General features: G+C 37.2%; 1 protein-coding gene across 3 annotated transcripts in view; it reads left to right on the forward strand.

Annotated features, from left to right (window-relative positions):
- The window catches only part of LOC104147796 (rapamycin-insensitive companion of mTOR), an 88,748-nt gene that overhangs the window by 11,118 nt on the left and 51,413 nt on the right, over positions 1-26,217 (forward strand). For 2 of the 3 annotated variants that reach the window (XM_068924722.1, XM_068924721.1), the window contains exons 3-4: positions 6,759-6,856; positions 20,393-20,457. In XM_068924722.1, coding sequence (XP_068780823.1) covers positions 6,759-6,856; positions 20,393-20,457 — 163 coding nt within the window. Of the gene's footprint in view, positions 1-6,758; positions 6,857-20,392; positions 20,458-22,461; positions 22,547-26,217 lie in introns of those variants that run through there. The other variant, XM_068924723.1, reaches the window with a different exon arrangement.

Below are 26,217 nucleotides of genomic sequence, written 5' to 3' on the forward strand. Positions count from 1 at the left end.
CATGAAAGAGAGTAGACATACTTTTTCCATATTACTGAGCCACTTTCATTTATTCATAGCTTTCTTAAGCAGCAAGAGTGAAAATAACCTCAGTTCTTTACTTTTGTTTTCTTCCTCTTTTTATGAACTTGGGTTACTGGAATTTCTCTGTTGCTGTGTTCAAAATACAGTGCTCTATGTATGGTTTACCTTTGACAGATATAGGAATCAACCTAAATAGATCTCTGCTTACATTCTGTAGAAATCACTGGGTTTGGTCATCTGTGTTTTTTAAGAGGATGTTCTCAATTGTAAAGCTTAAAATTTGTAATACATTGTGCATTTTTTATCTGAAATTTGCAGAAATTATTTTATTTGGCAAATCTTATGCATCAGGCTACAGCAGCGCAAAGGATGTCGCACGTTACCGATTCAGCTGTGTAGTAACAGTTTTAACAGTGATAGAGGATGTCTATTTATTCTAGTATTCTATACGTTTTGCAGAATAATAGTAGCTACGTGAATTTGTTTATTGAGATAACTGTTTCTCTGTAGTGTTTTTACCTTTAAATTGAGACAGACGTTCAGTCTAAATGTATATTACTGTGTTTTTGGAAATCATAGGCTGCGTGTAAAGTGTGTCTGCACTGATTTTATTTTCAATCTCTGGCAAAGTGGAGTTTGGTCCTTGTCGTGTCAATATTAAGAAATAATTCGTGAGTGATTTCTGTTTCCTGCAGGTTTTTTTATATAACTTTCTCTTCTTGTATTGTTCTCAGAACTTAGTTGGTGGTCTTCTGTGCAGTTTCTGAATTTTCAGTTAGATGGAAATTCAGAGTACTTCTTGTTGCTAGAGAGATTAGATAATTGTCCTTCACGTTTTTTTTTTTCAGTATGTTGATAATGGAAGGATATGCCTTTTCATCAGTGTTTCATTTCATTGTTTAAGGCGCTGATAAAAAAGCGTTTTAGCAGACTGATTACCTGTCATCGAGGCTTACACAGACACTTTTAAGTAACTGAGTCCTAATGCTTCATTGCTTTTAAAAACTGATAACTCGTAATTGTTATGGAGAACAGTACATTAATGTTCCTGGTTGATACTTGTTTCATTGCACTCAGTTCCTTTTGGTAGCATGTAGTTTATTTAACAAGCCGCTAAAAGTAGCCTTGCAATGCACAATTGCACAGCACTTGGACTTCAAAAATCTCTGTTAAATGTAAGCTAACCAGGACCATCCATTTATACTGTGATTCTTCAGTAAGAGGAAGATGTCTCTTGTGACATTGTTCTTAGTCAATTATTACATGCTTAACTGTAATGAAGTAAGAGTCGCTTCTTTAAGAGAAATATTTAGGCAAATTCAGTTTCTTATCTCACTTTTTGACATTATGATTCCAGTAGGTGTGACAGCAGCTGCAAGTGCCGTCCCTCACTTGTGAGTTCACTTGCTGTATGCTCGTTAGTTCCTCTGTTCAGCTACTGTCCTAGCACCTAAGAAGTGATGCTTGTAAAACTATATGTGCCTCAGTTTGACTCATTATGCCTGACTTCAGAGTTACTGAATTATTTGTGTGCTAAAGCCTACAGTTCCTCTGTTTGCTTTTTGTTAACATGTGCATAACGGGATAGTGAATTGGCATGCTGCTAGCCTACTGAACGTGGTCAAACAATGGTGCTAAGTCTGTCAGGGGAAAGGAGGAGTCAGTTATGCTACTGTAGTGATTGCTGGTCGTGGTTCATCCCTGCATTAAAGGGAGTGCTAGCTGTATTGTGTAGCTGGAGCTCTGTGGAGACATTTCTGCCTCTCTGGAGAATGGGAGCTGTCAGAAAGGATAACGATTCTCACTGGAGAAGAACAATATCACAGTCCTGAAGAGGTGGAAAAAAGTGTCAGGTCCAACAAGTCGTGCAAGTGTGTCTCGTGTGTTTTTTTTTTTTAAGACAACGACAACAAAACAACTTTCACTTTTAATGTGCATACATCTATGAATTACTTCTAGGCTAAGAGAATCACTGAATTCTTGAAACTAATTTTAACCCATTCCGCTGAGAAAAATAAGAAAAAAGAAATGCTTTGGCAGCACTAAAGATTATCATTAGATATGTGGGGCGTTGCTCAGTGTAGGCAAACAGTTGTAGTCCAAGGGACTCTGTTTTGTGTAACATGAATGCACAGACCAAAGATAACTGCTGCTTCAAAGTGCTTGCTGTCAATGGAGAAAGCCAGGTGTATAGAAAATGAAACGCTGATGATTAGCGAGTTTAGGCTGTTACAGAACCCACGTGAGCCAGCTTGAAATTTTTGTATACCTCAGTAAAAAAAAAAAATCATTAGATGACACTTGAGTCAAAGTAGTCTTGTAAATATTAATAAGGACATCTAGCCAAGTGTAAAAATGGAAGTGCATAAGACAGTCTGACTTTTATTTAATGTTTCTCTTCTGATGAAAAGGGCATGTCCTGCTTCCACTACTCTGCCTGCTCGCTGGCAGAGACGTGTGTGCTGATTCTTGTATGATTCTGTAGTAGTCCAGTTTGACTCACTAATCCAGCAGAAGACCAGCACAGCCAGAAAGATTAAAAAGCTGTCTGCTGACTTAGCAAGCAGCACGATTTTAATGTGAAGTTGATGGGTGCTAGAGTAGTATAAAGGATGGGGTGTATCATATAGTGGGATAGAGCAGAAGGAAGAAAAGTACAGGAAGGGGTTGTGCCCTTTCAGGGGAAGAAAGCTGTAAGGTCAGCTCAGTCATTTGGCACAACTGCACCCTCAGAAGCACCCTGGGAAAAAATGTGAAGATACTTGGTTGTTGTTATGGGTTGATTCCAGGTGAGTCAGCATCTCGGTAATAAATGAGGTAAGTCAAGAAATAATAGGCTCTTAAGGGGTCTTAAGTTTATGATGAGTAGCTTCTTTCTTTCTTTTTTTCTTTCTTTCTTTCTTTTATCTTTTTCCTAGGTAGAACAGCGAGAACTACTGAAGGGGTACAGAATAAGAAATCTCTGCAGCAGTAGTCTGAACTGAGGACATACAAAAAATATATATTGTGCTTGTCGACACCAGGATGAGATATTTAGCTTGACAATGAAAAGTTAAGACCACTATACTACTACTTTTTGGAGATTGATTCTCACAGATTATGCAGCATGTATTTTTCATTTGTGGGTTAACCCTTGTTCTTCAATACTCTTATATAAGATATTGTGGCAGGAAGATGTGCAGTACTGGATCTGATTTTTTGATTAAGGAGAAGCCATATATTAGTTCGTAGAATTCATAATGTATTTAGTCTATTTATGAGCCCATTTTAATATAAGGGACAAAGTCCTGGAGAATGTATCTCCATTTGTGAAGTCGCATTATTTTGTTAAAGTTCTTTTATGTCTGCATCTCTCTCCTAAAATTGTTAGGCCTGCCTCCCTTTCCTGTCGGCTTTATTTTTGATAAAAATGAGTCAGATAGAGTAACTGAGTAAATTTGTTACTTTTGTGATGTGTGATGCAGCTCTAGAAGAGGAAAATAAGGGTAGTCTTTTGTTGAACTTAATATGTGACAATTCTTTTGTTAATTTTTTGCAAGAGATTTGAAGAGTCTTCTCAAGTTTGAAACAAGACTTGAACTGACAAGGATAAAAGCCTTCTATAGGTTCACTTTTTTCTGAACTAATATGCTATTAGAGGGTATTTACTGCTTTATCATCTTGTTTTTTCCTGCAGTACTTATGCTGTTGATATTATCAAATTTGTGAGCCACGTAACTTGCTTTGCTCATATTATCAGCATATATTGGTATTGGAAATGGCTGCCTTGTTTTCAGTTTTCTCATTATATCTTATACTGGAGTCCCCATTCTGCTTCAGATTGCTTTTCTGGTAGTAAAGCTTTTGGGAAACACCTTGCTGCTCTGCTAGGCACCACAAAGACTTTTTTTCCTCAAACTTTTCTGTCTCCCTAGAAGTTTTTCTCTGCGGAAAAAGGCCAACGTTAAAAGGTCGTTATAAGTGCGGTTATTGATACACTTTTAGAATAAAATGGTTCTAGTGCATGTTTTAGTTAGGCAGCCTCGTTAAAAAAATATACTGTTGCCACAGCATTGTTAACATGGGAAGTGACAGAATCTTCATATCCTGGTTTCTTCAAATCCAGGTTGGTTGCGTTTCTGCGCAGTGTGCTTTAGGCAGTTCCACGTTCCTGCCTGCGATACCACTGATAGAAATACTGATTGCCTGTGATGTACAAGGGATTGCCCAGGTAGTCTCCTGGTCTTTGCTGTCTGTATTACTGAATTTCATTTCAGTAGAGGTTTATCTTGGATGTGTAACCATCTGCACTTTCAACATTAAAACTTTATAAACTTATTTCTAGTCATTTTGGAAAATTATTGTTGCTGCTGATTCTTCAGAGAATTGAAGGATAACATTCTAGAGAGCTAGAGACTAGTAATGCCCAATCTTTCTTGTGGCATAAATGTGGATATATTACAAGTCCAAAAGTTCTGTGAGCCATCCCATCCATGCCGCATGACAAGCTCAAAAGTAGGAATCTGCCAAACTATTTTCAGAGAAACCAAATTATCAGGAAGTTATTTTCCTCTTGTATTAAGTTCCCTTGACATTGGGGATTATGATATAAACTGTTTGTAGTGCCGTAACTGTCTGAACATGCTTGTCTTCAGTAGCACAAGCCATACAGAGAAACATTGGAAACCTCTAAAACTGAGTTTAAACCCTGGAAAAAATAAACTGGAACCCTAAACATGGGGTGGTCTAGTAGTAAAATCTTCATTGTCTCTAATTTCTGTGATCCTTTTTTTTGTTGCAGGGTCCAAGTAGATGCATACAAATGTTCCAGTTTAAATATAAAGCTTATTGGATGTTTGCATTAACTGTGCATGGTATTCTGAAATGCAAGATAGCTCTGTCAATAGTTGTGCTTGTACCTAACAGTTGACTACTTATCGCTGGGACTGAGTCTCATGGAAGAGGATATTTTATATCAAGCTGGTTATGACTGAGATTTATGCCCCTGTTCAGGAGCCTACACTGTAAATCTCTGTATCTATGCTAAAGTCTCATTATAAGTGGTGTACTCGGTGCAGTTGATTCAGCAAACCCTTCTGTAGTCACCTTGTAGCTAGTCAGGGTAATCTCTGTAAGCTTCATGGCTGATGCACAAAATCTCCATTGACTACAGCGGGACCTGAGACATCTAGGACTGATTGACACACCTCAATCCAGGTACCTACGTGTAGATGTCTTAATCTCTAAATAAATGCTGCATTCTGCCCTGTGTACCTGATGGTAGAGTAAACATGGGCTCTTGATTTTTCCAAATTCATTCTGGATATATCCTGAGAAGATCGCTAGTTATGTCTGATTTTTCCAAATTTTTGCTCTTTAAGTTTTTAATTTGTTACCAGCTTTTGTAGTTTCAGGTTGACTTGTAGAGAGGTGGCAAGAAGGTGCTTTCTTAACATTTCTGCAAATTCTGGTTTCCTTCACATAAAGAAAATATACAAAGTATTCTTTCAGGATGAGCAGGGAAGTAAAAGGCCTCCACGTCTTCAGCTGTAGCCATTCATACTACAGAAGGAAGCAAGGTTCTTTTACTGTAAATTAGTACAGGGCACCACACGCAGAAGCCTTTTTTTTGCCACTTTCCAGATGTCTAGTAATTGGACTCCAGTCGTCTTCTAAAGACTTTTTTTTTTACATAATGCAATTTTTTTATTTTTTGGATAATGTAATACTTCTCAACAGTTCATGTCTGCAGCACAGTCTTGGTATTTCATACCTTTAAAACTGCAGTACTGTTGGTAGTATTGGAGAGTGGCCTGTCACAGAATAAAGTGTCTAATCTGAGATTGCCCAAGAATTCTGCAGTCAAGCAGGTTGCTTTGAAGGCCGTTCTACCACAGTATGACCGTGCACAGAAATTACTACAGTTTCTGTTATAGTAGTTGTGTGTGCGTTTCTCTGTGCCAAGTCCTGTGTACTGCTCAGTCCTGCTTTACCTGTACTCGCAGCCTCATTCCCAGAGGCAGGATGATGCTGTCTCTTTCCCCAATGTTTGGCAGTCCTCTTCCGTTTCCCAGCAATGTGTGAGGTCATCAACAGGAGTGTTTTGTTAGCGTGATGGACCCTGAGGAAGAGAGGGGGTGGGATTCCCAGTTCCCCTGCTCTCCTTGTAGTTTGCTTCCCATGTTGCTAGGAAGTCCCCGTGCTCTAAGTAAGTTGAGGTTGACTGTGAACAGAGGTTAATATGGAGAGCAGAATAGAGTCTTGTCTCTCCAAAATCCCACTGACCCCTTATCTGAAAAAGAATCATAATTATGTAGTGTGGTAGTAACATGTAACATCTTTTTACTTCTGAGGAAGGAATATTTTGTCTTTAAGTTGCAGGTGGATTGCAGGTAAAGCTGTTCAGATATGGGATACTAGGGTTAGAGTTTCAATCACTAAATAGGTATCGTTGTCAACTGTAAACCTAAGATATTGATTAAAATTTGCTTTAAAAATAGGAGTCTCTCTCCTTCATGGGCTTTAGCATTTACTCTAGAGGTATACCTGATTTTGGTTTTGAACATAAAACAAATTGATAATCCTTGAAGGAAAATGGTCTGCATCATTAATTAAAAATAGCTTTTTTTAAATTTTAATTTTAAAATTCTCCACCAGGAAAATAGCTGTTATGTTTAGGAAACATGGATGTTGAATGTGTGTTTGGGTTTCTGTTTTTTAATTGTATCTGCTAATAATCTGTTTTTCTCTTGCAGAACCCTGTGATAATATGAGAGAGATTCTCCAAAATGTGGCCAAATTACAAGGCGTCTCAAATATGAGAAAACTAGGTCACTTGAATAATTTTACTAAGGTAAGAACTCAGATAGTGTCATTGGACATGCGCTAATATAGGCTAAATATTTCATTTGCACTCTATCAGGTGTTGGCCAGGAGCTTCGTGAAGTAGTTTAGTAGCGTGAAGCAGTATATGGAATCTAGATGCAATGAGAGAGGAAAGGAGCAAATAAGTGTAAGCAAACATGTGAATGTAGAGTTATGCTGAAATGTCTCTCTATCCTACCGGCTGATCTTTTGTAGTACTGTAGTACTTAGGAGCTTGAATCAAATTCCAGTTCGTGGGTTAGGTTGCACAAATAGAGCGAAGTGATATATATATATATTTTTTTTCCTCCACGGAATTGAATCAAAGATTTAAAATGCTAGGCTGTCTGGATCTAAACTGATGAAGTGCGGTGAAGGGATTGTACTGATGAGCATGACCTGCAGTGATTTGGGCACTTCCATTGCCCAAGTCAACTTCCACTGTAGGTTTCATAGCGAAAAAGATCTAAAGGGGAGATTTCTATAAAATGACCTGTGTTGCAAATTTTTTGAGGTGCTTTTTCCAGGTGTAAGCTCCCAAATCATGGGGGTGTGAAGGGTATTTGCCTAAAAGTATGACAGATGTGTTGGGGGCTGACATTGTGAACTGACAAGAGGCAAGAAGTAATAACTTACTGCAGGATGAGAGATGATAGGCTATAGAAAGAAACCATGAAAGGCCTTCAGAGTGAGAGCAGCTACCATTTTTTGATAAATGAGGAACGGATGGAGAGGCTCAAAGAGAAGACTGATAGAGCATGAACAGTTAGGAAAAGGGTGTGTGTTTGAAGCACTCTGACTGTGGTTGTACTGGTGTTCCATTTGTCAAGGCAAGGGAAAAATGTGTTGTTGTAAATGAGCTAGGAGACTTTAGAGCTTCAGTGATGGATGGACTGAAAAGACTACCTCCAAATGATAATGCAGAAGGAGCTGGTTGGTTGTACACCTTTCTGCTGGAGAGCCACAGATAGGGATTTGTATCTGAAGATAAAACTCAAGTTTCAGTGACAAACAAAATGTATCCTGTAATCAGCAGTAGTCAAGAAAGAAGGTAATGAAAGGAAAGTAAGGTTTCTATTATGATTGTAGATAACCTGATAACAAGACATTGAGTAAGGTAACCAGGAAGCTCCTTGACAGTTTTTTTTTAGAAAATCTTAAGTGAAAGAGAATGAATACTCAAGGACAGGTTTGGGGACCTAGTTGATATGACAAATGTGCGTCATAATCTTTGGAGTTGGCATGCTCCTTGGCTCGCTGAAAGCGCTCCTTGTAAGATTGAGCAACACTTCATTGGTTGTATATGAGATTCAGCTGTCAGGAGGGTGAATACTGAGAAAAAAATCACTAGAGGATAAGTTTACTTGTTGTCTTCACTATCTGACAAAATGCTGCTGTAGTTACTGAAATTCCAGATTTTATTTCAAGGAAGCTCTTCAGAGAATGCTGTTGCATGGTTGTATTACCTCAGTGTGCTGATCTGGAAACTTATGAATGTAGGTGTCTTCAGATTCTTCTGTTGATTTAAAGTTATAGAGCTGAATTAGGTTCATAGATAGGCAATTCCTAGTGAAGAGCCAATATTTGAAACTATGGATCTTAAAACAGCGTTGATTTTTGTATTAAAAATCATCAGATGTTAAACAGCTGTAAATTGGATAAATTAGTAAATATGCATAATGTAATTAAAAGGACCTTTGGTTCATCCTTTAAAAAGTTAATATTGAAAAACTAATTTCGTAATTAAATATCTGAAGAATTCGTCATTACTTTATGATTACCTAGTGTTCAAATGGGAGAATATGTACAAAAACACTAAGAAGGTTTTTATGAATTTAGCTTAAGTCTGGCAAGAAATGGCAAGTTTGTGAGAAGGAAAACTTGTAAAATTGAATGTAATTTTAGAAGACAGAGACTCTAGTTTGTAACCTTGTTTTGATCCTGAATCAAAACCCTGTATAATTGAATCATTTTATTCTATTTGATGTTTACCCCTTGTTCTTATATTGGTCTCCTTGGGATACGGTCTTAGAAATATAAGCTTGTGCATTTGATTGTGAAAATTGTTCCTATTCTTGTTTGAATTTTAAATGTAGTTATGAAAAAATAGTGATTGCAAAATGTATTGCCTTGTCTCCTTTGTGGTTGCAACAGTTCTGTGTTTTTAATTCCAGTGGTTAATAGTGAAAGCCTGGAGCTTGGGGGAGATAGTTTTATTTCCTTTTTGCATTCCACTCTTCTACCATGTATTGACATAATCTCAGTTCCTTCTTAGTGAAATAAGAGTGTGGGAAAACAGTGGGATTTTGTGATGTTGGATATGCTAAAGGCTGAGGATGTTTGTATCCTGCCTTGGAATTACAGCGGTGGTGACAAACTTGATTTTCGGTAAGTTTTTGCCTTTCATGATCCCTGTAAAAGGCTACTGATTATCTAGGGTATTTATCCCATAGATTTCAAAGGTACTTTCCCTGCCTATTTATAGCATATTTTTGATTAACATAGTACAGAAAACCTATAAAACTAGCTTTCCTGCTAGGAATGTTGTTATGCTTTAAAAAAAAAAAAAAAAAATACGAAAAGTCAGTACCAGTAAAAGCAGTTGCTCCCTACCTCACAATTTTTATCTGTAAAGAGTAGGCAACTCGTACATTTGAATCACAGAACAGTTGAGATTGGAAGGGACCTCTAGAGATCATCTAGTCCAACCCCCCTACTCAAGCAGGGTCACCTGCAGTACGTTGCCCAGGACCCTGTCCATACGGCTCTTGAATATTTCCAAGGACAAACACTCTAAAACCTTTCTGGGCAACCTGTTCCAGTGCTCAGTCACCCTCACAGGAAAGAATTTTTTTTTCTTTGGATTCGGGTCAAACCTCCTGTGTTTCAGTTTGTGCCTGTTGCCTCTTATCCTCTCACTGGGCACCACTGAAAAGAGTCTGGCCCCATCTTCTTCACGCTCTCCCTTCAGATATGTATATGCATTGACGAGATCCCCCTCTCAGTCTTCTCTGCTCCAGGCTGAACAGTCCCAGCTCTCCCAGCCTTTCCTCATGTGAGAGATGCTCCAATCCCTTAAATCATCTTAGTGACTCTTTACTGGACTTGCTCCAAGAGCTCCATATCTTTCTTATACTGGGGAGCCCAGAACTGGACACAGTACTCCAGGGGAGGCCTCACCAGGGCTGAGTAGAGGGGCAGGATCACCTCCCTCCACCTGCTGGCAACACTCTGCCTAATGCACCCCAGGAGACCATTGGCGTTCTTGGCCACAAGGGCACACTGCTGGCTCATGCTTAACTTGTTGTCCACCAGCACTCCCAGGTCCTTCTCAGCAGAGCTACTTTCCAACAGGTCAACCCCCAGCCTGTACTGGTGCATGGTGTTATTCTTCCCCAGGTGCAGGACCCTGCACTTGCCTTTGCTGAACTTCCGGAGGTTCCTCTCTGCCCAACTCTCTGGTCTGCAGAAGTCCCTCTGAATGGCAGCACAGCTGACTGGTGTATCAGCCACTCCTCCCAGTTTAGTATCATCAGCAAACTTGCTGAGGGTGCACTCTGTCCCATCATCTAGGTCACTGATGAGTAAGTTGAAAGGATTGGACCCAGTATTGACCCCTGGGGGACACCTCTAGTTACTGGCCTCCAACTGTACTTTGGACCACAGATCACAACCCTCTGAACCCTGCCATCCAGCCAGTTCTCAGTCCACCTCACTGTCCACTCATCCAGCCCGCACTTCCTGAGCTTGCCTATGAGGATGTGATGGGAGACAGCGTCAAAAGCCTTGCTGCAGGCCAGGCAGACAACCTCCACTGCTCTGCCCTCATCTACCCAGGCAGACGTTCCATCAGAGAAGGCTATCAGGTTGGTCAAGCATGATTTCCCTTTGGTGAATCCATGCTGACTACTCCTGATCACCTTCTTGTCTTCCACATGCTTAGTGATGACCTCCAGGAGGAGCTGTTCCATCACCTTTCCAGGGATGGAGGTGAGGCTGACTGGCCTGTAGTTCCCTGGGTCCTCCTTCTTGTCCTTTGTGAAGACTGGGGTGACATTGGCTTTCTTAAGAAATGGATGAACATTTGGATGAAATAGCGTTCTGCTTTTTGGTCAGAGTTAACAAAATGTTTGTATTCATGTGGAAACAAGTTAGATAAATTATTATGGACCTTTCTTGACAGAACTCATGGTAGACAGTAAGTTTCTTATTAATTCTAGTACATCTGAGGTATGTTAGGTTCAGGTTTTCTTCCTTGAAAGACGACTAGATTTTTAAGGTGTTTTTTTTTTCTTTGTATATAGGAGAAGGGAAGTAAGTATTCTATTTAAAAAATAAAAAAAATAAAAATTACTGACCTACACTTCAGTGATTTTATACAGAAGTTAAATTATTTTTTAGTGAAATTATTTAAGATAATGGTGGTCAGCAGTCAACAGGATTTGTTACTTTATCTACAAGAATGATACTGTAAGGTAGATAGTTTGTATGACATTCACGTGCCTAAGAGATGGAATTCCTTTTTTCCCTTAACTTTCCTTTCACAAAGTTTACCACAACTAGTGGTATTTGAGTCACTACAGCACCCGTAATTATGGTACCATGTATGCTACATGCAGCGTATTTTACTCAAACCTGCATTTCATTCATCAGGTTTTAGCTATTACTTTTTATTAGTAATAACATTAATGTTCATGTTCTTGACTGTGTTGAACATACATTATTCTTACCTGACAAGTGGTATAACATATTACTTTTTATTAGTAATAACATTAATGTTCATGTTCTTGACTGTGTTGAACATACATTATTCTTACCTGACAAGTGGTATAACATATAAGTTCAGCTGTAAGAAATTAGCATTCACAGTTCTGGCTAGGAAGAGGTACTCTCTTTTTTCTGAATTGCAGCTGTGATAAATTCAGAAATTTTTCTACCTGTCCACTGCTCATCACCTAATACCTGAAGCCACAGTTTTGAAGGCAAAAGGGCTTATAAAGTACTGTCTAATCTATATTGGACAAAAATAATCATGTGCATTCAAACCACCCATCGCTATTCAAGCAAACCTGAATTTTGACCTGAAAACAGTTTGACGAGTTGACCTCTAGTAAATGGTCAGTGACACCTTCAATCAGCACTGCAGTTTATAAAGTCAAATGTCTGTAGCTTCAGCAAACTCACTAGGCTTACTCGTCTTTGATTTATATGGCCAGCTAGATAAGACAGGCACCTTGAAGTTTCCCAACTTCTACTGATTAATAACAGAACCTCCTGGTTGTTTCTTTGGGGTTTTCCCCACCCCCATGAGAGGTAGGAAGTGATACGTTACTGAAAACCAGAAGGAGCTCTACAATTGTAGTTACCTAGTGGAAAATAACATTTGGATTTGAAATATTCATTTAGATGGCTTTATTATAGATAGCTTATTCTGTTATTAGTTTCTGAGGGATCCTTTGTACCTTTTTAAACTTAAAAGCATATTTAAATAATACGCTGAAAAAAATTCACAGTCGTTATGGAGTTTTTTATTTTTAATTCAAAGAGAAAGTTGCTTCTTTAGGGACAAAATGAAACATGATTAATCGTTTCAGCTTAACCCTGACAGCATAAATGATACAAAAAACCCACTACTTTTCAATTTGGTAGGAACTAATTCCCTCATTCCCTCACTACTCTGGTCTATATATCTGTTAGCTTGTGACTAAGCTGCTAAATTTAACTGGGCTATGTAGCATGTGGTGCTACAGAGGTTTTCACCCAGCGTATCTATCTTATTCATGTGCCCTTGCATTGTTTCTTGTTCTGCTTCTGTTGTTGCTTCAGGGTCTTGGCTCCCATTTGCAAAGCCCAACTATCTTTGAATCTAAATGCAATACTGGCTGACCATAAAGTTCATCCAGAAAGCTGTACCACTGTGGACAAAACTTGATACCCCCCGATGAAACATGTAGCAAATAAGAGTAGAACATCCCCTCAGGAACATTCGGTTGTGAAACAAATTTGAAGAGTGCATGGATGCAAATCAGTGTCTGTGGTTTCAGTAAGGACTCCTCTTTGACGCAACAGTGATATCAAAAATTTTAGAAAATATTTTAAATCAAGCAGAAACTCTTTAGCTTCTGTGGAATTTGCTATGGAAAAAAAGAGAAAAGGAGAGACTGTAAAATCTGCTACACAGTCTCTCTGCCTGTGGTGGTTCAAACTGTTTAAAAAAATTACAGTGACTGCAATTGGACAGCAATTGGATCCATAGGATAATATCATATTTTTACCTATTAATTGCTGTGACTATTATTATATATAAATTTGAACGGTTTCGATGTGCACCCGAATTAAATATGCTGTTGACCTCGTGTGGTTTTGTTGTTTTGAGCTACTGTTTCCAAGACATGTTGATGTGTTACTCATATTGCTATGACTCATCCAAGTAGCATGAAAAACTCATAGCTGACAGTAAACATGAAAAAAAGCTTCATTGCAAGTTAGTCACTGTCTGGCCTAGAGTAAGTTTAATTTTGTACTAATATTAAATCATTCAGTCAAGGAATCTGTACTATTCCCATTCATTTGCCATTATATCAAATAGTTTGATTTATAGAGTTGATTTATAGGCAGTTTTAATGACAAAAATACACTTTAATATTAAAGAAGAATTCATTTGTGCTTAATTGCAAGAATTCAAACGGTACGATAGTCCATTTCCATTTTAGTGAATTACAGCAATATCTAATGAAATGCTAAAGTACAAAGCAGGCTTTAATATTCTGGTACTGCTTGTGCCTACGGGCTTATACTACAATGACATTGCATCTTAATTGTTCAATGTTAAAAGTCCAAAACATGCTAGTTATACCTGGCTTTGTCAGGAATTCAGCTCTACCAAAATCACTACATTTGGTCTAGAATGATTAACCTGCTTAATGTTGTTTGAAGGTGAAATGAGAGGAAAGTACTAAAGTTAAGACTGAATTTGCCTTAAATACATTTAAGACCCAGCATTTATGACTAAGCAAATGCACAAAACATTAGGACCAGCTCAACAGTATCTTCTTTATAACAGCCTTCTCTGACTTTTTTTTCCTCCTTTTAAACATACATCAATCCAACCTTACTTCTGCCAGCTTTTTTTCCTAGACTAAATAAACCCAATTGCTCAGCCTTCGGGGGTGTATTTTCTGACCTTATATATTTTTCTGCTACACTTTTTCTAGTTTTTCTGGCCTTAAAATGTGATGCCCCAAATTGTTTGTTCCTCACCCAGTTTTGAGAACAGCCTGTAAAGTGGAATAAATGTTGCTGATCTCAAACATAATGCAGTCCTATTAGTATTTCCAAGGGTAAAATTTGCCTTTTTGGAAACTGCATGACATATTAACTCATTTAATTTACAGTTTGCTAACAGATCTTGTTTTGCTTTCTTCTACGGTATTGAGGGGGAAGGGCTGTTGCATACATCCTTGTACTTTCTGTTCACCCCCCCATGACCATCACTTTCTTAAATGTAGCATTTTACGCTTGTTTCTTTTGAAATTTGCTATTGTATTTGAAATTCTGGGTGTTTTCTGGGCATCTTGTATTTCTCTTCTGGTCTCCTTTCAGCTTTTCCATGTCTTTCTAACTGTGTAGTACTCTGAGTGATATGATACACTATTCCCTTCACTTGGTTATTTTTCTTACCCAGTTTGGGCACTCCTGTCAAATCACTGAAACTTTTTGAATTCCGATCTTGCAGTCTCTCTTATAAATTCTTTTATAGCTATAAATCCTGTAAGCACATTACACAGTGTAAACTGTTAAGAAAGCCAATACCTAAGTAGCGGGGGCCTTGGAACACAAGGAAACCTCTAATAACTAATATCATATAGACTTATTTTCAATCAGTTTTATCTGCTCATTCTCTTTCCTTTGTGCACACACTCAAACACATACGCTTTATATTTCAGAAATTTGTATCCGTGCAGTTTGTTAGATGAGCTTAAAGAAAGTCATAACTGTGATCAAGTTTCATGACGATGTTCAAGTTTCAACGTAAGATCAAGTTTCTTTCTATGTTAGCAAGGGGGTGCACAGTAGGAGGACATGTACAGAGGAAAGCAGTTGGTATTGAGGAGTAAATATGCATTTGGTGGGGACTGCTTACTTTGGACTAACTCTAGTCCAGTCCTGTGAACTGAATGCCCTTTAACAGTTGAAGCATGTTAGGTGAGTTCCTGGAACACATCTTCTGCTTTAATTTCATCTCAGAACCGCTCAGATACAAACCAAAGTCCCGCGAGTGGAACGACAGGAGACTCACTTCGGAAGTGCACTCACCATCCAAGCAAAAATGATAATATATTTGCATTTCAGGAGCACTTTTTGGATATGACCAGTGTCCACAGGCTACTGTTGTGTGCACAGCAGCTTCAGCAGCTCTACTCATTTATGGGTCAGTAAAAAGAAATCTAGTCACTGGAAAGGTTTGCGCATACCTGAAATTAAAGTCCTCTGTCAGGACCAACAGTTTGGCATATATTTCATCTTGCAGACTGCTTTCTGAGAAGAATTTCTGCTTTCCTTGTTAATAGTTCCCTTTGCGTAGATTCACATTGAACAAGTCTGTGCATCAATAGGGACAAATGTGGAACTGTGGTCCATGGAACCACTAAAAAAAGCCATAAGTGCAGTTATTCTCATTTTCATGCCAGTGTTCTGTTCTTAGTGGGACACAACCATTAGCAGATACAAAAAGGGAGATAACTTACTGCACCTGACAGTTTGTTTATGTTTTTCCAGTGTCCTTTACATGCCAGAGTTATGTGCGGTTTTTATCAGTTTGTAAATGCTCTTGGAATTTAACTAGGAAAGGTAGTGAAGAATTGATGAGGGGAAAGTGTCTCAATCGGAGGGGGGGTGAGGATTCAGTGTTATTGGAAAAAATAAACTAAAATGAGAAGATAAGCATGTTTGTTTTCAAGGGTTTTGCCTAATATAGTATTTAAATGATTCCAGCTATGAATGTCGTTGAAAGAAAGAAAGAAACTGTAAAGCACTTTACTGTAAAACAGAATTTTTCATCTCATTACTTCTACTTATACTCTAAGTTATTTTGTAAAGGACTGGGTAAGGTTCTGATTTTGTTCAATTGTCTGTCATTGTTGCTCAAAATGCTAAGAGTTCTTCCCAATATGAAGTATACTGATGACAGTGTTTATAAGAGTAAGTGCTTTTTAATTTTTTTAGTTAGTTTCCGTTTTGGTGATAGTCTATCACCAGTAAACATATGTACGAACATACATACATATATATATTTATATACACTCGCGTATTGTGTGTGTGTACATATGTGTGTACACAGCTTTTTTGTCTCATTCAACTTTGATGAAAGTTGGCTGCTTGGTAGATTGATTTTGCCTCTACTAGTCCTCATAATGAGAGAGGCTGAGAGTATTTGGGTGACGTTGCACATATACTTGATCTGTTATTTCCTGAGCGTCCACTTCCTGCTGCTGTGCCTGTTGGCTTCCCCATTAGGGAAGAGTTTTAACAAAACTGAACGAGCTTTATCCTTCAGCCTTCAATATCTTGATGACTGGGGAGGACCTGGTTACTCTGAAGAGGTTCTGGTGAAAGGCACAGGCAGGGGCATCTTAATTCTGTTGTGCTTGATTTATTAGGAGACTGAGGCACAGCATTTGTTGGCTTACTAGCCTGTGTATATCTCAGAATCAGCTCTACTCATAAGGCCAAGAGGTAATAGGCAAGGACTGAGAGAGAATGGTAAGATACTTTTGCTTTGGGCTAAGGGAGAGGATTAAAGAGGGGATGGGGTCATAGACTGAAGAATATTAGAGCTTTAAGTGTTGTGTGGGGGATGGAGGTGGTGGGGGTGTTGACAGCAGGCAGGAGAAGTAGGGGAAGGGTATTGTAGGAGGTGGGATTTAGTAGATACAGGTAAGAAATCATATAGTTGTGATTTCTGTTGTTATTCATTAAACAACTAGTTTTTTAATGTTGCGTTTTGTCACTAGTTGTCACTGACTTTATTTCAGTTACAGTTGCAGGGGTAGATTGAGGGGAAAGGGAACATGATATTAGTCATAGCTGAATAATATCTTAAAAGTTCAGAAGCTTTTTTTTAACTTTCATTTTCAGAGCTGATGTAAGATGGAAAAAACGCTTATATGTTAAAGATAAGATTCTCAGTGTTTCTGGACATAAGAAACTCTCGCCTTCCAATTCCATTTTTCTATCTTGCATGGTCACAATCTTTACTTTCTTATACCTTCACTGTATTTCCCAAAATATCTTCAAAATCAGTTTTGGCATAGCAGATCTTTTATTCAAATATAATCCAATTAATACAGGATATTTTTATATACATCTTGTATGTACATATTTTCTAATGATTTTGCTTAATGCTTGCCACTGTTTATTGATTTCTTTCTTATAACCTCCACGTTCTCTTCCATTACGCATTTGGTGGTATGTTGTAAAAGTGATTAAAAATGGAGTAAATATGAGAAAATAGGAGGAAGTGGAGAAAGAAGTAAGTGGTGATAAAATTAATATGAAGTGAGGAAGTGAGGTATGACTAAATTGACCTGATTGTAGAAAGACGTTAGTTGAACCAACTGGCATTAAATAGGTGTACTGATGGCAGTGATTTGCAATATAGAGTAATCTGTCAGATAAAATAACATTAATATCCTGATAACATTTTGTTTCTTCCAGAACAAATACAAAGATAAGATTTTGAGAAACTGTGATAGTTTAATATTGTGACCAAAAATGCGGCAGAAACCTTTTCACATCCTTATTACTGCTTCCTCTGTGACACATAAGTGAGGGTAAAAGAATTCATGGAGGCTGCTGAGATTTGGGAGGCACGCGTTCTTCTTTGGCTCTTGTGGAAAATGAAACCTCTATCTCCTAGTCTTAACTGTTTGAGAAGATAACGTAGTATTTTCAACTACAGCTTAATACTGTGTTATATGACATATCCACTAGTTATGGTTCCTGTTGAACTCTTACATTAGTGTGAATTCTATCTATAGACTGTTGTGCTTCCTGGGTAAGATACTGTATTGAAAACAGAATTGTGAAACTCTGTTTGAATTAAGCTAATGTAATTCCTCTTTGCCATGTAAGCAGATTTCCTTGGAATCAACACTGAACTTAAGATCTCCATCAAAAAAATGTTATTGCGTGATCAATGAACTGGACAACAAACTAAGAATAGAGGAGAATTTTGCATGTATTTAGTGTAGTTTATTTTGTGACTTTTTTTTCCAATTTGCCTTGGTAAACAGTCTTTTAACTTCTCTTAATTAGAAGATACTTTTCTATATCTAATCTGTAACTAATCTATTTATAAATAAATGGAATTTTTCAGCAGTGGTGTAATTTTTATTTGAAGTATAACACTGGAAAGACAGCTCTCTTTTGCCTTGAGTTTGAAAGGATTGCACTTATTTTCAGCTTTTGCCGAACTACAGCTACTTTGTAAATTGTATTACTTATCTTTTGCTTTCCCAGAGACATGTTTTTTCCTACCTCAGAAATATTCAGTTCTTGTAAGAAGGAAAAATGTCTGTTAAGGGTGATCTGGTATGTTAAAGTAGGACTTCTCATTTGTGTTTGTGGTGGAATGGTTGGGAAAGGTTTAGGTTTTTAGGTTTGTCTAGAGACCTAAACAACTACTGATGTAGTTTTCTGAAACTGAAAAATGGAGTGATTTTACTCACTATCTTCTCACACTGTTTTGCTTACACTCTGCCAGCCAATTTTTACAGTTCATAAGATGTCAATAGAAATGCTAAAGCAGCAGTGGTGGCCTTAGGCAATCCAACAGCACGTCATAAAATTAGATTGATAGTGGGATGTGACACACTGCCATAACCAGTTAATGCATGCAATTGCCTAGTTTTATTATCACTTAAATGTGAAAGGTGTGGAAAAAATAGGTTATATAATAACTTTCCTCACATTTTTTTTCTTCTATTTTTTTGAGTATAGCCACTGTTACGAAAAATGGAAAACTCAAAGTATTTCAAAGCTAAGATTTAAGGCAAAATATGGAACTGATCCAGGCCAGTTTAATAATGTATGTTACTATTTTAACAAGATGAAAAATGATTTCTTAAAATGTAACGTGGTCCTTGGAACACTTTCCAGTTGTTGAGCATAAACCCAAATATTGTTTGTATTTTAACCATCATGCTAGTGAAATCAGTTAACTTAAATACAGAATTTGAATGCTGATTTTTAGGTGGAGGTGAAAAGTGGAATGGACGTATGGAGCATGTTAAATTTTTCAACTTGCAACAATTTCAAATTAAGTTCTCATTTCTTTTGTAATAAGTTTCTTACTGTTAGCCCTGAAATACATAAAAATGAACATGGCACAGAATTGTTTTTATAATTTCAGAACAGCAATGTTCACTAGCATGAACGCTCACTGAAATTCTCACTGAGGAGAAGCTGTTAATACTGCACTGATTTAAAATCGAATGCATGCTGCTTTTGAAAAGAGAGGGCAAAGTGCACATCTACTGCAGCCATTCTTAGTCACTGGAGTTTTTGAAAGTGCTTGGACAAGCACTTGGGATTTGGACCTAGTATTAAAGTATTTTATAATTTTAGCATGGTAAATGAGATTTTTTTTTTAGGAATTTAACTACCACTGTTCCAAAGGAGAACAGCATCAGCTCTCCTTAAAAAAGAGACTGTTTTTCTTTTCTCAAGAAGCTAAAATGTTAGCACGCTCTAGATTTCTCCTTTGAGATTGGTTTTGGACATAAATACTGCACTTGTAAATCTTCAGTCCTGTGCTCAGAACCGACAGAGAAGGTTGAACTGTTCAGAAGTTTCTGCAGGTTATGGGTGTCTCCTCTGTGTGTGTGTGTGTGTTGAATTCAACTTTTAACACCATGAGCCTGGCTTGTCATTGATTCCACAGAATTTGTGGATGTTTTGTACCACTGAAAATCAAGGTCGATTACAGGACACTTACCATTGGTGACTCCTTCTGAATTTTTTCACGTGCCTTTGCTATTGCAAGACATGAGCACAGTTCATCGGGTTTTTTTCTTTGTTTCTTTGCTTTGAGACTCTCACTGCAGCCGTACCTCTTCTTGAATGCAAATGTCTTGTATGCTTCGGCTTCAGTCTTTCATCTGTGTTCAGGCTGTGTACCAACTGCCTATCTCGTGGCTCTTCTGAACAGAGCTGAAAGGCAGCAAGGCGAGCAAACTGAAGTAGGTGGAGATTAAAAATTGACCAATAGTCAGCTTATACAATTGTACAAGCCTTTATCCAAAGACAGGCGGAAGGACTGTGTGTGTCTGGTGTATGTATGAATGGAATACCAGCAGCAAAGGCTTTCAAGGCAGTCTGAAGCTGGCACGCTTTCCATTGCCGTGAGTGAAAGATGAATTTGATTCCTGAGATTTCTTTGAAAGCATTACCAGATATTTTCAGTTTTAAATGATCAGTTTTTTTTAAAGAGTTGTAAATAATGGATGCTTTCTTTTATTTTCAGCTTCTTTGTAATACTGGCCATGCTGAAGAAAAACTAGGTTTTACTTATGACAGCATCATAATATGGTAAGTAGTAAGGAATGCTAGAATAGTAGTAAGAGTACTTTAATTGTTCTAGGTGCGGTAAAACCAATTTTATTTGCACTTTTAAGGTACTATTTTATAGTTCTAGTGTGTTTGAAAATTTCATAATTAAATACATATGTTATAGATATTTTAATGGGTGAAATCAGAAATATATGCTGTACCACTGGGCAGAGGAAAAAAAACTTCAAGTGAGAATTTCTTTATTATAGTCCTCATACATGTAAAAATACTTCTAAATATCTCACTAGTTGCAGAAGACACTCTCCTAAAAATGCAGTCTCACAGAATGTGGAGCAAACTCTTTAAGGAGAACGAGGATTTGAAGATAAACTTTCCACGTTAATTTGATCTATATGATCGGCCTTGTAGCATTGCTGTCCTTGCAAGTAAAACATCCTGTGTAGGTACTTTCAAGTGGAATTTTCCTCTATTTTGTCACCATTTCTGAAACTCAAAAGTAGCTGCATGCTCATTTCCAGAACGAACTTCTGTGTTTCTGCACAGACATTGGTAAGTTTGTCCTGAAGCTCAGCATTGGTGGCAAAAACAATGAAGATCTAATATTTAGCACGATTTTGGATTTTTTCCATTTAATCATCTGATTTAAGAGAGCAAGCTTAGTAAAGCTTGTCACTCTTTAGGTAAGATTTTGGGGAAACTTTTATCACTTACAGAAATTTTGTAAATTTTTTTTTTCTTAAATGCTACTTACTTCCCCTGATAGAACTAAAAATTTAAAAAATGCTAATAAGTATATTTTTGTGAATGCATGTTTTGCTGTGAGCTTTAATAGTTTGTCTCCTGATACAATCTTTATGTAATCTATTATAAAGTTTTACGATGGGACTAAACATCACTTAAGAGTATAAGTTCAGAATTCTGTCCCACATAATTTTTAATACATGTCATACAAGTTTACACGTAGATAGATATAGATGTATCTAGATATGTATGTATCTGTCTATATATAAAATTAGTGTTTGTAGGACTATTTACAGAAAGATCTGCTAATACAAATATATTTAAGGATATGGATAAGCAACAGTTTAAAAAAAAAATTTTTCTAGGCAGACACATGAAGAAAATTAGTCCCTTACTAAGAAGAATGCCAAAAATGGCTTTTCAGAAAAATTAAAATACATTACACAGGAATATGATCTTGGTTAGTGAGGTTACTCTGATCAGTCCAGTGCTTCCTCTGTGTCTGTAAATGAAAAGCAAGTTTTATATACATGTATGTAGATTATTCTGCAACAGTGGTAATTTTCAAGCTCAGGGATACAACTCAAATATTGAGATACTGCAGTATACCGCCCGATTGGTGGTTCTTTGGAATTATTTATAGGACAGACTTTTTTGAAATACACACTTCTCAAACAAGCTTTTAAATTTTGCTCTGTGGGTTTATAGACATTCTGCAGTAGTATTCTGTTTGCAAGTTGTGTTGATAACAGTGTATACTCATTCAGAGTAATTTGCAAGTACTAAGCTTCTGATTCGATTAATTTAGGAAATTACTTTGAGAATTAGACACCTAAGTACATATATTCCTTTGGAAATAGCATATAAATTTGTCATTTGTGCTGATGATGTTCTCGGCAGTATCTTACGTTTCCACAGGAAACCTATTTGTTCTGCAGAACAAACTTTTCCTTTGAAAAAGTAAAGTAAAATTGCATGCAAGCAATGCTTCTGAGTGTTGTGCATTTGTGAAGTATCAATGGCTAATTTTAAAGCCCTAAACTAGTAGAGATTAATCATTTCAAGAAAAATTACAGATTTCCTATGAAGTGCTTGGTTTGAGAGTCAGTAGCCTTGATAGAATATTTAACCAAACCAAAGATTGCAATTGTTCTTGAGTTAAGGATCTGTTTTTTAGAACTCATTCTCTTTTTAATATTTTTGTTAGTCCAGGTGCCTGATTGTAGTTTCTTCCTGCCAGCAGATGGAGATAATAGTGACACGTTTTGTTGTCATTCCCAGTATAGATGGGTCTTGCCGGTTCCCAGAGCATCATACCATTGACAGCTGAGAGGAAGCCTTGAGCCATGAAGAAAATGGAGTGTTGGTAGGCCTCAGAAACTTTTGAGGTCTTTTAGTAATGTGCTGAGAGGCTTTGACCATAAAAGCAGAGTTCAGAATATTCTTAATTACCAGACTGAATCAAAGAAAGATCTATCAAAATCATTGTTATCATTCTGTAGTGAGTGGACAAGATGATTCAGGAAAAAGGTGCAAGAATGCACCTACGGTAGATGGTTGATATTCTTATTCCATCCTTTGTTAGTTCTTCCAGACTTTATCAGTCTTAATGCTGCCTGAGAAATTCTTTTTATTTCTTCAGCACCACTTAAAATACTGAGTCAAGTAGTAGTATACTTGGTTTCCCAAATAAGAATATACTATGCATTTATGTATGAAATATTTACTATTCTTGGTAAAGCTCACTGTGTCTTACACAGTCATAACTCTGGCTTTTTCAGCACGATGAGTGATCCACAGTTGATATCAAAATCATTTTCTTCATTGGATAGCGATTTTGCAATCCTGTAGTATGAGTGGGGGGGGGGGGGAGTTTTTGTCTCGTGTGCATTAACTCATATTTAACAATCTTGTTTTTTCTTTACGATCTTGTTAACTATTCATCCCGGTTATGTTTAAGTTTCCTTGAAGTTTCTCATAATCATAATGAATAACATCATCCTCTTTAATTTTTTTCCCTCTCTGTTCCTTTTTCCAAATTATGAATCTTATATTAACTGCTCTCTACCAAAGGAGATTGTGAATCTAGTACTTAACTGTTGTCAGGATGTTTTCAATCTCCCATTAATCTCTGCTCTTCGCTATTCATTTTTTCAGAATTTGATTTGTGAAACTAATTTTCATTGCCTTATAACATCTTTGTCCCTTAATACAATCTTAACCAACACCTTGCTTGAAAGTTTTCGTTACCAAGTTAGGAAAGTGATTCCTCTGTATACACCATTATAATAACTCCTTTGGAGTCTTTCAAAAGACTAGCGGAATACAGTCCACCTAAACTATTCTCATTGCCTCACATGGTTCACTAGATTTATTTTAAGAATTTCTGATAAACAAGTCACCTGGATGAGCTGTGGAATCCTTTTTGTTTTTTTGTTTTTTATCACCTTTTTCCCCTCTTGGCCATGGCTGTTTATAATGAGGTGCTATATAGAAATAACTCATGCTTGTGTTCTTTCCGGACCCTTAGATGTGAAGCTCGGTGGGTTACTGATAATATTTGCTGATGAGTTTCCTCTCGTTCTTCTATCACTTCATCTTCTGAGACTGCCTTGTCTTTAATACCATAAAAAAGGTTTTAGGGCGGGAATTTGCATGTAGATCTCCAAGGCAAAGACTTAGTACAAAGAAATTGTTTATTGTTTCAGCTGTACTTTGTCCATCTTATTTGCTACATTTCTTCCCTCCTTTCTCTCTGATAATTCAGTGCGTCTCCTTCATATTTCAAGTTTCTTGTTTGTGATATACTTGGGGAAAAAATGGAAACACACATGTCTAGGTCCCCCCCCCCATGTTTTTCTACTTGTGATGTTTGTTTGTTTTTGCCTGCAGTAGCATGTATTCATTGAATTTTCATAAAGTCAGATTTCTGTTTTTGCTTATCCTATGTTCTCCCAGGTTTTACAGTTAGTGTTTTGTTTTAATGGAAAGGTTTTTGTTCAGCCTCGTACATTTCTATATGTCATTACTTCCATTCTACCTTTAGGGATTTTCTTGCCTTTATTTTAAGGCTAAGTCTTTCTGGCTAACCATATATTTTCATTGTATCATCACTATATAAAGATAGTGACACATCCTTTTTCAGTACCTGTCTCATTCGGATATTGAATCTCATGATAGCGTTGTCATTTGTAGTGGTTTCACTACTGTCAGTCCCTTAACTCCTGTCCACAAGTTAAGAATATGCTTCTCTTGTGAGTTGTAGAACAAGCTTTAAAAGCACTAATTAATTTGGAGAAACTGTGTGTCTGAAGATCCTTTTGTGATGCCCTTCAAGAAAAGTTTTTGTCTGCACTATAAAAATAAATAGTGCTTTACTTGATGGGAAAAAAATCCAGATTCAGGATTTGGTTGTCCTAACAGGAAATATCATCGATAGTAATGGCACTAATTCACTGAGAAGTGAGTAACTTCTGTCTTAAAAAGAAACAGTTCTGATGAGTTGTCTTAAACTGGCATACCTAAGCAAATTGCAAATTCTAAGGCAGAGGTTCAGATAGGATCATTGAGAAGAACTGATTCTTATTTGCTCATCCCTCAGACTTCCATGTATGTAAATCTGCAACACAAGAAACAAAGCATGATTCATGATTTAAAGCATAGCTATGATCTCAGCACACTTGAAGACTTGCTTGTCTTTTCTTCTCTCCGCTTTTCTTGAACGATTTGGAAACGAATCTGTCTTCCATTTCAGTTTTTTAGGGGAAGAATTTTTCACAATAATGAGAATCAGTTTCTTATTTGCTACTGGCTCAGCTTGAAGTAAGTAAAGACAGTTAGTGGCATTTTTCTGATATGAAGAGTCATATTTAATTTTACAGCAGTGATGGTCTTGCTAAAGTAATTCCCTACTTTGTGCTGAAGGCAATAATTAGTTCATCTTTATTTGCATATAGTTTTGCAGCCTTTCTGCTTTGTCTGGCCATTACCTAGGAGTAGAATCCTAAGAGTAGATCGTAGTGACTTTTATATGGACTGATTAATCTTCAGAAAGATTCGGAAGATTTGGCCCTTGGAATAATCGATTACCCTACATGAGCAACGCAGAATAAGAAAAGAAATGAAACAATCCTATTAAAATATGTGGCTAAATGGGGTTTTTTCCCTTTCTTTTTCCCTTCCCCCCCCCCCCCTGCTTAGTCAAGGAAGTGGGACCAAAGCTTATGAGGGCCTTCAGAAGGGTGATTTTGTGATTTTTTTTTTCCATTTGTACTTTCAGATTCCATCTCTGGAGGTCTTCAAAAGCTCCTACCTTTCTTTTAACCTAGACGGTGAATTTAAACAATTACATTATGGTGACTGTTTTGTTTAGGAAAGGTTACCGTGATGCAAGCAAAATGCTTTCAAAATTTCTCTTGTAAAGAGAAACACATTTCAATTAAATGTTGAAATGAAATCTGTGGCAATTTATTTTGTGTGAGGTTGCCTAAATTACATATTTTCCTTTGACACTCTTCTGTAATGTTTCATGTTCGTGTCAACATTGAAATATTGGGGCCATAGCATCTTTAATGAGTGGTGCATATAGCTACTTAAAGTGTTAATTTCCCTCTTCTTAGGTGTCAAGACATTTCTTTTAGGATTTATGCTTATGGGCTGACAGTCCAGCAGAGGAGGAAATGTTCTCCACCTGTTAATTTTCTTGAAAATGACAACTAATCCAGAATATCTTTCCAGGACTAATATTGTGCTCGTCTGTTCTGTCAAGTAACAAGTCATGTACAGGTCTTTAAATCATTTCAGGGATGTAGGATTTGTTCTTAAAAATTTGGTTTGTTGCGTTCTTCAGATTAATATATTGTCTACATCTGCTGGCAAGGTGGAAGTTTGCCCTCTAGGCCGTACAGATACGTATCTCAAAGACACAAAATTGATGCGGAATGCTTCTCTTTAAACATCAGACTTTTTATTTTAAATTAGGAGGTAGTAGCTGCCTGTCAGATGGTGAAGTCTACCTGCTCCTATAGAATTGTTTTT

The sequence above is a fragment of the Struthio camelus genome, chromosome W, assembly GCF_040807025.1.
Source record: "Struthio camelus isolate bStrCam1 chromosome W, bStrCam1.hap1, whole genome shotgun sequence".
Taxonomy (NCBI): domain Eukaryota; kingdom Metazoa; phylum Chordata; class Aves; order Struthioniformes; family Struthionidae; genus Struthio; species Struthio camelus.